This window comes from Vulpes lagopus, chromosome 11, assembly GCF_018345385.1.
Source record: "Vulpes lagopus strain Blue_001 chromosome 11, ASM1834538v1, whole genome shotgun sequence".
Lineage (NCBI taxonomy): Eukaryota > Metazoa > Chordata > Mammalia > Carnivora > Canidae > Vulpes > Vulpes lagopus.
The window spans coordinates 59099559-59115566 of record NC_054834.1 but is presented as its reverse complement, the minus strand read 5'-3'; the positions used below and the strand labels follow the sequence as shown (position 1 = coordinate 59115566).

The following is a 16008-nucleotide window of genomic DNA, read 5'->3' as shown; positions in this document are numbered from 1 at the left end:
TCTTTTGATTCAACTTTCTAGAAGACTATCTCAATATTACCCTCCAAACCTTTTTCTGTATATTTTATGTCTAAAATATTTAAAGGTTCTCTTTTATTCTGAGTGTTTCTTTCTCTAAAGACTCCTAATTCCTGTTTTTGTGGATTAATAAATGTTTCTCTTAACTGAGTATATTTTCTTAGTTTCCCTGTTTTTTTTTTTTTTCATTACCCTGTTTTGTCTAATTTGCAGGTAGAGACATTCTTCAGGTGCCCACTGATCCTTAACTGTGTGTTCATATTAAGAATGAAGTATTAAAAAGCTGGTTACAAGTTATGTCAAATGATGGACTTCACTGTAGGTTGACCTGGCTGAGCAATTTCCCTGGGAGAGTGTAACTGGAATAACTTGAGCAAGTTAGTTTCCCTACAAAGGAATCTTCAGTCTCCTGCCTGGAAGTGATAAGGCCAGATGTCCTCTAAATGGGGAAACAGAGCAGGAAGGTCTCAGATTTCAGTATTTAGACTTTCCACCCTGTTTTCAATATAATACTCTAACATATTGGTAAACAATTTTTTGTAGCATTTGCCAATTTTAAACATTCCAACCATAGGCAATTTCAAGCCACCACTAGTTTCACAACCAGCTAGCAAAATGACAACAGCTCTAACAACTAGCTCTTCCTGGTATAAGCTGCCTCTAGAACATTATTGGATTTTCCAACTTCAGTTGTCCCTCAAACTCTTCAACATAAATCTCCAATCTTCTGCCAAGTACAAGACAGGCAGTGCCTTTTTGTGCAGGATAGGGAAAAGAATTTGGAGGTATAGTAGCTTCTAGCTTCTTGTATAGACCTTCTCTTCTTGGCTTCAGTTGCACATTCAACTTCTAGAGGCACATGATGCTTGCAATTCCTAAGCATCTCTGCATCTTTGATTTGGGTTTCTATGTTCTTTCATTTGCTAAGTATCTCATTTGTCCTTGAGAATTTATTAACATCATTTTATTGCAGTTTCAGAAGGAAATAGAAGTTAATGTGTAGGTTCAATTCAACATGTTTAACCAGAAGCCCATACCTTGTACTATCTGAACTTACAAAGATTCTAAATTTATTCATTGTTAATCATTCATTAATTTAATAAAATCTGGTAAGCTCTAACTATATGCCAGATACTCTTTTAAGCTTCTTACACTACATGAATGAAACTATTACTATTCTCATGGAATTCAGTCTCTATCAGAAAATTATTTGATATTATTTGCATCTGGATTAACAAATCTAAAAACCATTGCAAAAAAAAATGGATACTGCAGAAAATCAAAGTAAAATCATCTGTTAATGTTTTAATATACCAAAAACTAAGTAATATATTCTGGTTAGTGGCTATAGGAGCAAACTAAGTAAATTATTCATGTTAACACTATGAGTACAGCAGCATAACTACACTTACATTTAGACTAAACTATAATAAAATCATAGCAGAAAATATTCTCTATCATGGGAATTCAGGTCTCTATGCTCCACACCGTACTATTAAAAAAATGAGACAGATGACAGTGTGACTGCAGAGCACTGAAAAAAAAAGGCCATTATGAAGAGTAATGATCCCTTTTAATATAGGTGGAATTAGAAAGCTCCTCGAGAAAACACTTGAGATATCTACACAACATAATCCTCAGCAATAGTTCAATGTTAACATTTTCTTATACTATATATCAGTGGTTCTCCAACACTGTCTGCAAACAAGTACTGATCCATGACAAAATTTCACTAGTTAATGGCAAACAGTCTGTAAGAGCCATCAGATGTCTTTTTCTTGTAAAAGACTGTATCTATTCTGAGATTATATCCTTATATGTAGTGTTAAAATATTCTTTTTTATAAAATAAAAGTGATGACAGATGGTCTTATTTTTAATGTCCAAAGTAAAAAGGTGACAATTCTATCCTGTTCTTGCCAATACTTTGCAACAAAATTTCCATATGGAATTTAGTTTCTCGATGTACCATCAAGCTCAAATAATAATAGTACTAGTTAAAGAGGCATCTGGATTATCTAAGATATTGGCACTCAGAGGTAAAAGATCCTGGAACCATAGTTATAGTCCTTGTTACCTTAAAGAAACACATGACTGTAAGTCTCTGACTACTGTACACTCCACAGAATTCAACAACACATAAACATTGCATTTAGAGCTCATGAAGGGTAATTTAAAAGTCATAGTTTCTGAATAAGTTATCTAACAAAAGTGGCAGGTCTCACTGATCTAGGAAGAGTACATTAACAATGTAATATTATAGAAATAATGCTGGAGTAGAATAGGACAAAAATTTAATTTGGGATTTGCCACTAATTAAGAAGCCTTGAACTCTACTGCTTTCACTTTCTTTATCTTTAGTTTACCAAGAAATGAAATAATTGGGTTGGCTGACCACTAATATTTTGTTCATCCTAACAAAGCTGTTTGAACTCCTTTAAATGGGTAAGAAAACAACCCTGATAACTGCTACTCTTTATAAAGAATTTGGGTAAATTCTATTCTACGTTTCTTTGGAGAAGATTCAAAATATTAGAGAAAGCCCCAGTCGTCTATCTGTAGGGTAGGTAAAAAAGATGAGGGAATACTTGCTTGTAACTGGACTTTCAGAGAAATTTTTTTCACTTGTCTTAGTGGAGGAGGTGAAGAGGTTAAAAGAGGAAGGAAGTGGGATGCCTGGGTGGCTTAGCGGTCGAGTGCCTGCCTCTGGCCCAAAGTGTGATCCTGGAGTCCCTGAGTCCTGGGATAGAGTTCCACACTGGGCTCCCTGCATGGAGCCTGCTTCTCTCTCTGCCTCTCTCTGTGTCTCTCATGAATAAATAAAATCTTTAGAAAATAAAAAAAAAAAAAGAAAGAGGAAGAAAGAATTGACTCCAGCATAATTCTTCCTTCTCCCTCTTCCAGGTCTATGTTTTACAGTATTGGGGACAGGCAAGAGAAATGAAGAGGGCAAAACTCTTCTTTACATCATTAGTCACAGAACATCAATGGTGAGGAGACAAAGCTTGCATTGTTCAAGTTGTTTGGTCCCATTCAATGATGATGAATTCAGCATAATTTGTGGTCTTTACATGGGAGGTAACTGTAGTTTTCTTGAGAAATGTTCAGCTTCACCATCATTACCAAGAATCCCTTCAGAGGAGCATAAATAATCTTCCACTGGCCACCCCAGTGGAACATGTCCCCAGCTCCTTTCCTTGAACTGAACATCCTGTCATTTGGCCAGTGGCGCACAAGGCAATTTTTGTCATTCCACTAACCTTCATGTTCCTTCATGTGGAGCCAAGGAATCACAAAGTTCTCTCTTCTGCACCCTTGTTCCATATAGTATTGTAACAAGCATAATACACTACAAGCCCATTGGTACATATCACTCCAAAAACTTTCCTCCTTGAAATTTCTGGACCATAACTGTGCATTAGTCTATATGTTTTTGGGTATAATCCCAAACTTCAAGAAACATATGCCAATTTCTTCCACTGAATTTACCACATTTTATTCCACTGGCAACACCAGAATGGACCTGCAAGTTTCTAGAGCATCTCAAGCATCCATCTACAAAACGAGATGGCACCTTCTCCTTTTTGTAGCCCAGTCTTTACATGATTTTCACTAGACTCCTTCACTTAGCTTATGAGGAAATGTACTCCCTTCCCAATTAGGGATGTAATAGAAAAGCCTCTCTTATTGAACTCTAACTCCCAAGGCATCAGTGACCATAACTTCCTCCCCTTTCGAATCTTTTTTTTTTTTTTTTTTTTTTGGATCTGCCTTCAATTTCTGGGAGTTCACTAACTGCTCTCTTCTATTTTCAGTTTTGGTCTTTTTTTTTTTTTTTTTTTTTTTTTTTATTTATTTTTTTTTTTTCAGTTTTGGTCTTAGCCACAATTCTAAGACAAAGAAAAAAAAAATCCCATCCAATCTGTTACAAAATTAAGTCAGACACTTGATAAAATTGAACATTTAACTAGTGACTTAAATGTTAAAAAAATATATATGTTTATTATTTTAGACATTGATACCAAGTTGACGAAGAGGGCCATTATCTTACCCCTAAAATTCAAAATGGTCTCAGATAAAGTTGGCAAATAAATGCAACTAGACAGGTAAAGCTCATTAAATGGAAATATATTATCTATATCTCTATATACAACCTGATTATTTTCTTTTAAAACCTTCAATTCTGCTTCCAGTTCAGTGTTAACTTGAGTTTGATGCTGAAGTAACTGCTGCATACGTTGGAAAGAAATGATAATATCCTTTTAAAAAAGTATAAATATGATATATCAGTTGAAAGTATTTTAAGATGTGTTTCTAAATACATCTTAGGTGTGTTTCTAAATCCATTAGAAAATGTCATTTAAGAATGAATTTAGAAACATACCTGCAATCTTAATAAACTACATCTTCTAATTTAATTGTTAGGGTGCCAATGGTCTAAACTATCAATGAAAAAACGGATTTATTTTTATTCTTATTTACTCGTTAAATATTTTAATATCATATTTTTCCAACTTTATTAAGATATAATGGACAAATAACATTCTGCAAACTTAAATTGTTCAACATGATGATTTGATACACATATATAGTGCTAAATGATTACCATAAGATTAATTAACATCACTATCACTTCACATAATTACCATTTTTGTGTGTGTGGTGAGAACATTTAATGATCTACTCTCTTAACAACTTTCAAATATATAACATAATGTTAAAACCATCATGCTGTAAATTAAACCCTCAGAACTTACTTATAACTGAAGTTTGTACCCTTTGACTAGCATCTCCCCATTTCTCAGATTTATGTTTTAATGGAACATATGTGAGACCTGGTTAAAAAAAAAAGGTACACATATATCCATTCAAAAAATCCCAACTGAGTACTTACTATGTGCCAGGAATTGATCTGGACATGATTCCATTTATTACTTAACTTACTTTATTTCCCACATTATACCTGGTTTTAAAAATATTTCCTGGTTCCCAAAATATCTTATGACCGCTTGCCTGTTTTTCTTCTTGAATATGTGTGATTTCTTCATTAATCTTCTTATTTAATTCCAACTCCTTTTAAAAATTGAGTAATTTTAAAGTTATAAAATTCAGCAAATTCTACATTTAATTCAGTGCTCAACACATTTAGGAAAGTCATGACCCCTTATTACCCCAGAGTACCAACATCTGTTTGCTGGTAAAGCAGTGGCTCTAGCAAAATAAAGGTGGTATGAGATACCCATAACAGGCTGATGTGCAAATTCATAAATATTCACATTAAAAAGTTACAAAATTTCTCATCTCCAAAAGCTTTTCTGGAGACACCACTGTATCCTAAGATTATCTGACATTATATTAAAGTGGAAATAAAATGGTCATACACAAATTTTATTGTCTTAAATTCTTGCTGAAAATGGCAAAAATTACCTAATAGGTGAAAAATAATTCACAATATTGTTTTTTACTATTACAGTATATTAACTTTACAAGAGGGGGACATTTTTATATTATAATCCTGAAATTCTCTTTTTACAAAAACATCTATATAAACATGAAGACATTTAATTAAATACCATGTTGAGTCTTTCTTGAAGTTCTTGAAATTTTTGTTCTTTAACTGTTAAATGGATGTTTTCTTCTCCCATCTTATGTTGACACGTGACCTTGGACTTTATCAAGTCTGAGGTAACTTTTTTTAGTTCCTTAACATAAGAAATATAAACACTAAATTCAGTATAAACATTTCATCAAACCAAGGTACTTTTCTGACAGTTTTAAAGTCCATTTTAAACCTATCATTATAATTTACTGTATTTCACATATCAAGATAATACTAATGGTCCATCAAGGTCTATTTCTCCCAGTTCCCTTGTGAAATAATTAGCCAAGGTGGGAATGCTACCAGGATAGAATGTACGATTTAAAAAAGAAAAAAAAAAAAAGACATAGGCAGAAGGAAAAGCAGGCTCCCTACAGGAAGCCTGATGTGAGACTTGATCCCAGAACCCCAGGATCATGACCTGAGCCAAAGGCAGACGCTCAACCACTGAGCCACCCAGGTTCTCCAATTTTTTTTTTCTCTTAAAAAGAGCACACTAACCAAATGAACTAACCAATCAGAAGTAGGGTGTTTTCACTCATTTAACAAAAATCTTCTGAGATAAAAAATAATAAAAGATTATAGGTTTCTAAGTTCATTAGCATCTAATAAGAAAAATTTATGTGAGAAATAATCATAATCTAATGTGATGAGTGCTATATTACAGGAATGTTTTGAAACATACAGAAAGAAAGAGAATGGCATCAAGCAAGCATCACTAGGAAAAGTGGTTTCTGAATGGAGTATTTTTTCTTTTAGATTTATTTATTTATTCAGAGAGAGAGAGAGAGAGAGGCAGAGACACAGGCAGAGGAAGAAGCAGGCTCCATGCAGGAAGCAGGACTCCATCCCAGGTCTCCAGGATTACACCCCAGGCTGCAGGCGGCGCTAAACCGCTGCGCCACGGAGGCTGCCCTGAACTGAGTCTTTAAAGATAAATCTGCAAAGAGGACAAAAAAGTAGACAGCCCAGACAAAAAGATTCTACATGCACAAATGTACAGAAACATGGAAGAGTATGGCACTTTTCAGGGAAATAGAATAGGATATGGCTGGAGTGAACACATTATGAGTGAGAGAGAGGAGTAGAGTATTCATGATTGTGGCTAGAAACTTTACAGGACTCAGATATTGAAAGGATTTGTAGGCCAAGCTAAAAAGAACTTTAACTTTATCCTATCCTATGGGTAATGAGGAATTAATAATTGAAGGATTCTGATTTAATAATTGAAGGATATATGAAAAATAGAAGATTTATAATTCAGAAAATAACTCTAGCATCATTAGATTATTAGAATTGAAGAGGATATTAAAAAAAAGTCTTCATTTGTGAAGTCAGACGTCCACTGAGCTGAACAGATATCATCCAAACACATAATTCTGAAATACCAACTTCTGAGTTGGTGTGTAATTTATTATTCTCCTGTTCTGTACACACTATCTTAAATACTCAAGAATCCAATTTTCACATTCTTAATTACACAGTATCTGAACTCCCTTTGACTTTTGGAAGAATTCTACATTATAAGAGTCCACCAGAGAAGCCAGAAATGCCAGATACTACCTTTATATAGCATGAGGCCAGACTGCTAATCAGATGTACCCATCCTGGATACTGGATCAGGAAGTAGTATTACAAAGAACAGGAACTGCTGCAAATCCATCTGTTGGTAGGCTTTAGGGGCAATGCTAGTAATATCACCTTTGCACGGACAACAATGGTACCACTGTAGCAGGAGCAGCATCCACTATAGTCAACAGTGACAGTACAACCTACAATGTATAATACTCAGGAGTGGAAGCTGGCTTTATGGTGTGGTCTTGGATACTGTACAGCTTCCCCTGTTTCTGACCATTTTCCAAGTCTGAGATGACCAACACCCAAATTCCTTTGTTGACAAATATCATCTTAGAGTTAAGAATCTTGCCTAATATACTTTAGTTTTTAAAAGACTGTATGTAAGAACTGAATAATAACAACAAACAACTCTTTTGTAGGAAAAAAGTTCATTAGGGTGGTGACATTACAGGAAATTGTTATTTTCTTTTTTCCTAAAGTAGACATGTATTTCTCAGTGTATAAGATATACATATACATATACAGCTATGGAAACAGGGGCAATCACTTCTAGTTATTAGTTAGAAAAAGAAGAAAGAAGACAGCAAATGACTGAGTCCTAAAGAATTCCTACACTCACGGATTACAGAAGAAGCTAAAAGAGAATGAGAAGTACAGCCAACTGAGGTAGGTGGAAAATTAAGAGTGTAACATGCAGGAAGCTGAAGGAGGAACAGCAAAAAATAGGGCTGCCAATACCTCTAGAGTTCTGCATAATGTAGCTTCAGCTGCCCACAAAGATACCCAATTACAACTCAATACCTAGTTCCAAATCCAAGACAAAGGAGTTTGTTCACACCTCCCTTTGCCATATGTGCACTGCAGAGAACACTGCTAAGGTAACCACGTGTGGGTCAAGAGACAGGATTTGACTTTTAGAAAAGCACGCAAACTAAAAAAAAAAAAAGAAAGAAAGAACTAAAAAAAAAAAAAAGAAAGAAAGAAAAGAAAAGAAAAGCAGGCAAACTAATAGACTAATAGGCAGCACAAAGATAACCACCAGCACATACTGAATAACAAAAGGAGTCTGAACAAGTAGGCCTTGCTGAGTAAGTAGCATACTGGCTAGCCTCTGACCTGATGCACTCACTCTCCACCCTTTCTGAAACAGCTCTGTCCCCTGTGCTGCTATCTGAGGATAAGGCAAACAGCTTTTTGTGCACTCTGGCTCCCAGTTGGGGGCACTCTTTGGAAGGAACCAGCAAATCAGTATGCCGGCAGGACAGAATGAGGTATTTCTCTGTTTCCTCCCCACAAGGCCACAAAATGACAAAAGCTCTCCACCTTTACCATAAGTCATAGCTTCTGAATTCTGCTTTCTTCTATAGCTGTGCCTCCGGCTCTCTCCAGGTTCCTGGGAGCTGCTTCCTTCCTTGGCTCCCCCGCAGGTTCCCGTGGTATAATCATCCCCCAACTGCTTCTCTCCCTTTGGTGCTTCGGTGTCCCTGCAGGTTTCCCTGAACTCTGCCCACAACCTTGTAAGCAACTTCTTCATCAAACTTTTCTTTTACCTATTCGAATGTGTCCTCTGTTTCCTGACTCAATCCTGTTTAATACAAGTAAATTGAGAGAAGGGATTTTAACTGTGGGGAGGAAATGAGGAGAGCAAAGGCAAAAAGGTAGGAATAATGAAAAACTATGACGATTGCAAAAGGATCTTGCATTAAATACAACAGAAGATGCTTCAGAAGTAGTAGGAAACAACGTTGAAGATGTAGAATGTGGCCAGGCTGTGGAAGCTCTAAAAAGCCAATTAAAGAAGTGTGAGACTAAATCAATGTGTTAATACACCCAAACTTACACAATATTATATGTCAATTATATCTTAATAAAGCTGGAGAAAAATTAGGACTTGATTTGGTAGGCAAAAGAGAACTACTCAATCTACCATTCCCTATATATGTACTAAGTATCTAGCATGTCAGACACATAGAAGCAATGCATTAAACTAGTTACCTAGCAAAGTTAGTTTGGCAACAAGAATGAATAAAAACCAGGGGTGCCTGTGTGACTCAGTCAAGTGCCTGCCTTCTGTTCAGATCATGTGGCACAGTCCGGAATCAAGCCTCACATCAGGCTTCTCACTCAGTAGGGAGTCTGCTTCCCCCATTTCATCTCCCCCTGCTTATGCTTGTTTGTTTTTTTTTTAATTTTTATTTATTTATTCATGAGAGACAGAGAGAGAGAGGCAGAGGGAGAAGCAGGCTCCATGCAGGAAGCCTGACATGGGACTCGATCCGTCTCCAGGATCACGCCCTGGGCTAAAGGTGGCGCTAAACCGCTGAGCCACCTGGGCTGCCCCCCCCCCCCCCCTGCTCATGCTTGTACGTGAGCTCTCTCTCTTGCCTACCTTATCTCTCAAATAAATAAAATCTTAAAAAAAAGGAATAAATAAAAACCAGATAAAAGAATACTGGCTAAAGGGCTACTTTATTAATCTAAGCATGAAATGATGAATGTCTATACCATTAAGAAATGAAGAATGGCAAATATGAGATATTCTAGAGGAGGATAAATAATTGACTAGACAAAGGGAATGAAAGACAAAGATTATTCCAGAATGTCTATGTGAAGCTAAAAGAAATGAAAAGAAAAACCATGAAATCTGAAAAAGAAAGCATGACAAAGGAAAGGAAATGAAAGGTCTGCTTCACTGATGAAATACATGAAAATGTATTTAAGACAAGAAACAAGGGATGAACAATGTTCTGAGACTGTTAAGAAAGCAAAAAAGCACAAATCACTATGCCTGAGCCACAGGTTGTTATTATATTTAAAAAGTCCTTCATTCATGTTCTTTTCAAATTACAAAAGGTTACACATGATGAATTCTCTCAAATGAAGTTTCAATGTCCCAGCAATGGGTCATCTTCACAGTCAGCAAGAGGATTTCCTTTCAAGGAGAGTTCCATGAATTTGGGGAGGTGTGGGGGACAGAAGAAGGATATGGAGAATGAAGAATCAATCCATGTGACCCTGAAATCACAGTAAGTTATAAAAGGAGATGACCAGTTCAAGGCAGTTGAAAATATAGAACTAAGATTAAGTGAAATGTGAGGCTGGAAATATAAAGTCATCTACATGAAGTGAATGAATCATAGAATATAAGAGCTCACTGAAAGAGACGAAGAGTTTTGGAGGAATGAAAGGACAAGGATAATCAGGGAGCCAAAGGAATTTTTATCAAAAGACCCTTAAAAAGTGAACTATCACATACATGTTATAAAATGAACACATTTTATATTTTAAACATCTATTATTTTGTACAAAACATAATATTCTGTAATTAAAAACACAAAGGGTATCAGTTAGGATCCTTTGGTCACAGTAATTTCAGAAAACAATATAAATAATAATAATATTTGTTCTTCCATATAACAGGGAGTCCAAAGTTCTTCACTTTTATTCAACATAGTACTAGAAGACCTAGCTCCAGCAATTAGACAACGAAAAGAAATAAAAGGCTTCCAAACTGGTAAGGAAGAAATAAAACTTTCACTATTTGCAGATGACACGGTACTATATACAGAAAACCTGAAAGACATTACCAAAAAACCACTAGAACTGATAAATGAATTTGTATCCAGTAAAGTCACAGGATACAAAAACAATGTACAGAAATCTGTTGCATTTGTATACACTAATAATGAAGCAGAAAAAGTGAAATTAAGAAAACAATTCCATTTATGATTATACCAAAAACAATAAAATATCTTGGAATAAACTTAACCAAAGAAGTAAAATACCTATATTCTGAAAACTATAAAACACTGATGAAAGAAAGTGAAGAGGATGGAAAGAAATGGAAAGACATTTCATGCTCATGAATAGGAAGAACAAATATTGTTAAATTGTCTATACTACCCAAAGCAATCTACAGATTTAATGCAATCCCTATGAAAATATAGATAGCATTTTTCACAGAACAAGAACCAACAATTCTAAAATTTATATGGAACCACAAAAAACTCTGAATAGCCAAAGCAATCTTGAAAAAGAAAAACAAAATTAGAAGTGTCACAATTTCAGATTTCAAGTTATATTCTATGTAAGCAAAACAGTATGGCACTGGGATAAGAATAGACACAGATCAAAGGAACAGAATAGAAAACCCAGAAATAAATCTAAAATTATATTGTCAATTACTCTTTGACAAAGGAGATAAGAATTTACAATAGGAAAAGAACAGTCTCTTCAACAAATGGTGTTGGGAAAAGTGTACAGCTACATGCAAAACAACTTTGAAAGTGGACCACAAAAAAGAAAGAAAGAAAGAAAGAAACTGGACCACTTTCTTACACCACACACAAAAATAAGCTCAAAATGTATTAAAGATCTAAATGTGAAAGCCAAAACCATTAAAATCCTGGAAGAGATCACAGGCAGTAATGTCTCTGACATCAGCTATAGCAACATTTTTTTTAGATATGTTTCCTGAGGCAAGGGAAATAAAAGCAAAAATAAACTATTGGAACTACATCAAAATAAAAAGCTTCTGCACAGCAAAGGAAACAACCAACAAAAGGGCAACCTAAAGAAGATATTTGCAAATGACATATCCAATGAAAGGATAGTAACCAAAATATATAAAGAACTTATAAAACTCAACACCCTAAAAACAAATAATCCAATTTAAAAATGAGCAGAAGACATGAATACATATTTCTCCAAAGAAGACATACAGAGGGCCCACAGACATATGAAAAGATGCTCAATATCACTCATCATTAGGGAAATGCCAATCAAAATTACAATGAGCTGTTACCTCACACCTGCTAGAAAGGCTAAAATAGAAAACTCAAGAAACAACCAAATGTTGGCAAGGATGTAGAGAAAATGGAACATTCGTGCACTATTGGTAAGAATGGAAGCTGGTGCAGCCACTTTGGAAGACAGTATGAAGGTTCCTCAAAAGTTAAAAAGAGAACTACTCTATAATTTAGTAATTGCACTGATGGATATTTACCCCAAAAATAAAAAAAACACTAATTCAAAGAGAATGGGATAATGCACCTCTATGTTTATTGCAGAATTACTTACAATAGCCAAGATATGGAAGCAGCCCAAGTGGCCACTAACAGATGAATGGAATACTCACACAAACACACACACAATGGGATATGATTCAGCCAAAAAAAAGAATGAAATCTTGCCATTTGGAATAACATAGACAGAGCTAGACAGTATAATGCTAAGCAAAATGAGTCACAGAAAGACACCTTATGATTTTACTCAGGTGGAATTTAAGAAACAAAGGCAAAAAAAGAGAGGGCAGGGGAGAAATGAAAGAAAGAAAGGAAGGAAGGAAGAGAAAGGAAAAGAAGAAAAGAAAGAAAAGAAAAGAAAAGAAAAGAAAAGAAAAGAAAAGAAAAGAAAAGAAAAGAAACCAAGAAACAAACTCAAGTATAGAGAACTAGTTACAAGAAGGGAGTTGGGTGGGGGGATGGGTGAAACAAGTGAAGGGTTTTAAGAGTACATTTATCATGATGAGCATTGAGTTATGTATAGAATTCTTGAATCACTATATTGTACACCTAAAAATAATGTAACACTGCATGTTAACTATACCAGAATTTAAAAATTAATAGTAAAATAAAAATAAGAAAACAAAAAGCTGGGGAGCTTCTTGTGTTGATTGATTCAGGCACTCAATAACTGGGACATTTATTAAAGGCTAGGTATTCGCAAAGACTAGGATATTTTCATTTCTTCACTTTCCATTCTTGGGACTGACCTCTTTCTTCCATTGTTGAGACTATAACAAGAGGCCAATTTAGGTACTTCATAGCACTTCTCTCTTCCTGCAATTCCTTTTAAAGAGTAAGAAAATCTTTCTTTGAATCACTTCCTACTGGCCAGAACCAGATCACAGGCTCATTCCTGAACCAAACACTGGCATGAAAAATAGACTGATCATAAAAGGTGGACTGAATGATGGGGGAATTATCACAATGTCCACTACAAGAAAAATTTCAGCAACACTGTAAAATATACAGGTTATTTAGAATATTACTGACTACATATAGTATACAGTATAATAGAAGATAAATGGAGAATATTTTTTACTACCTGATTGACAATTGAATTAACCTACTTTTTTAAAAGATTTTATTTACTTGAGAGAGCGAGCGAGCACGTGTGCATGAGGGGGAGGGGTAAGAAGGAGAAAGAATCTGAAACAGATTCCACACTGAGCAGAGCCCAAAACAGGGCTTGATCCCACAATTGCGAGATCAGACTTGAGCCAAAACCCCAAGTTTGACACTTAGCTCACTCAGCCACCCAGGCGCCCCTCACTGACTTTAGGTTTTAGTTCCCTTTACAAAAAAAAGGAGAGGTTAGATCCAGTTAACGGTTTTTAAATTGTGCTCTGAGAAGTCCTATAGGTTCCATGAAGACCATTCATAGCTGCTAACAGAATAGAAAGAGCCCCTAGATATATATAGCTCTAGTGTTCCTCCAACTCTTCAAGTAAAAGCAGTTCTACCTTTTTTTTTTTTTTAAGATTTTATTTATTTATTCATGAGACACAGAGAGAGAGAGAGGGGCAGAGACACAGGCAGAGGGAGAAGCAGGCTCCATGCAGGGACCCCGACGTGGGACTCAATCCTGGGTCTACAGGATCACACCCTGGGCTGAAGGCGGCGCTAAACTGCTGAGCCACCCAGGGATCCCGCTCTACCTTATTAAATACTGAGCTTCCACCATCTTGAACTGAGGTTTCTGGAGCTCAAAGACAGAAAAAAGCCAGATGAGATGATCCCTAATGATTCCATGAAATTTAGAGATGACCTGAAGAAGACAGTTTACAGAGAACTAGATCCTATAGAAATAGAAAAATAGTTCAAGCGTGAAGGGAGAAAGAACAGTTGAGTCACAAGAAATTTCTGACTTTCCTATCTGATAAAGGAATTTAAAAGCAAATGAGTCTCTGTTTCAGTTGTCTTGAAAGGCTATACAAATAAAGCACTTAGTCTATGGTGCAGAAAAGCTGAATCTAACAAAACTGCCTTAATCCTAATCTTAACCTAATATTACTTGCAAGTAACAATAATCCTATAAATTTCTATGGCATGTTTGACTTTCTGAAGTGCTTTTTCATGCATTTGTTTTATATTAGTTATACATATGTAAACCAAGAAAGGTAGGGATCATTCTACTTATATTAAAAAGAAGAAAACAAAAGGGAAAAAAGAAAAACAACATCTGTATAGGTCTGAGTCAAGCAGCTCTTTGAGAGGATTATAGTTGAAAGGTTTAGTTTTAAAGAAAAAGGTAAAGTGATGAATTAAGATAAACAGAATAAATTACAAATATTGCACAGAATTATGTGGGGGCAGGAAGAAACTAAAGGACTGGGTGAAGTAATGGGAACTGAAGGACTAGACGTAAAGAGAACAGATTTGAGAGTGTAATGGTACAGATGATAGAAAAGGATGCTCTGGCTGAAGAAAGAGAAGGACCGAATGAAAGAGCCCAAAGGAAGCAGTGTTTTAATGATAAGATTTCAAGGTAGGGACATACAAGGAGCTGGTATTTCAGGAGTATGAGTAGTTAACAATTCCCCTGTTTAATAATCTCCTTTCTAATGGGGAATAAGAAAGGGAAGAAACTTGTGTGGATAAATTGCTTATGCTGCTATTACTATCAGCATGGTTAAGACTGTAGGTTCTGGAGCCAAATTTGTCTAGGTTCCAATTCTGGCTTTATTTTCCTTGTTATGTAACTTCAGATAATTCCTTCTGCCTCAAGTTCCTCATCTGCAAATTGGAAATACAATTTTTTAAAAACAAAGTGTCTGGCATGTAATACTCCATGTAACAAGTATTTGTTGAACATCTACTCACTGTTCCCTATTATTACTACTAAGGTCTATCCAAGGGATTCTAGGTTTGTTTTCTCTATTACTAAAGTAGACTACATTTTATAATTAAATAATCTTTTGTTTATTTAAAGAATTAAGATTCATTCTTTTAGAGCTAAAAACAGTACTAATTTTTCTGTAGACCAAGAGCTCCTCAAAGACAGGGGCCATGTTTTATACTTAACCCTCAGAAGCTTAATACATTCAAGAAATCTAAAAAGGAACTAAACATTATAAAGACTGTAAGAAGAAAAGTAATTAACATTAATAATGGAAAAAATGTGACTTATCTTTACCTAAAATAAGATTTGATGAGATCAAAGGTTGATTTATTCAGGATAAAACAAATGGCATTAAAAATTTGGTGAGAGCAGTCAACGTCAGCCAGGAACAGTAGTATTATTAATGAAACAATAGTTCATAGTCCATTAGCAAGACTGGATAGAGAGTGGTAGGTTTAAGTATAGTGCTGAGGGTTTAATCACTGATTAAAACAGCTATTTTTACTCCATTCAATGTCAAACCACAGACCCACAGATCACCATGTTATAGACAGATGCTCCTAGTTTAAATGTGAACAGACCAGTACAATAATGGAAAAATAAAGCTTAATAGATGGTGAGTCATTAACATTATGTTAACTTTAAAGGAAGGTTTTTTTTTGTTTGTTTGTTTGTTTTTTGGCTAGAAAGTTATATTTTTTGGCTAGAAGTTATGTCTTTGGGGGGCTAGAAAATATCCTTGACTGTTGTAACCAACAGCCCTAAATTTGTGAATTTAAAATAGGTTAATTCTTCATTTTAAGTAAAGATCCAAGAATATGCTAGAAAACAACAATTACAGAAATAAGACAGTATAATAAAACATTACTCTGGAACTAGAGGGTCTTTGACTTAACAAACTTATTGAAC

The 16008-nt window shown here is 35.1% G+C and overlaps 1 protein-coding gene across 1 annotated transcript in view; it reads right to left on the bottom strand.

The window, feature by feature from the left end:
* Positions 1 to 16008, bottom strand: part of CCDC73 (coiled-coil domain containing 73) — a 107095-nt gene that overhangs the window by 23641 nt on the left and 67446 nt on the right. The window contains exons 9-11 of the mRNA XM_041722780.1: positions 5591 to 5719; positions 5031 to 5090; positions 4172 to 4276 (exon numbers count right to left, since the gene is read on the bottom strand). Coding sequence (XP_041578714.1) covers positions 4172 to 4276; positions 5031 to 5090; positions 5591 to 5719 — 294 coding nt within the window. The remainder of the gene's footprint in view (positions 1 to 4171; positions 4277 to 5030; positions 5091 to 5590; positions 5720 to 16008) is intronic.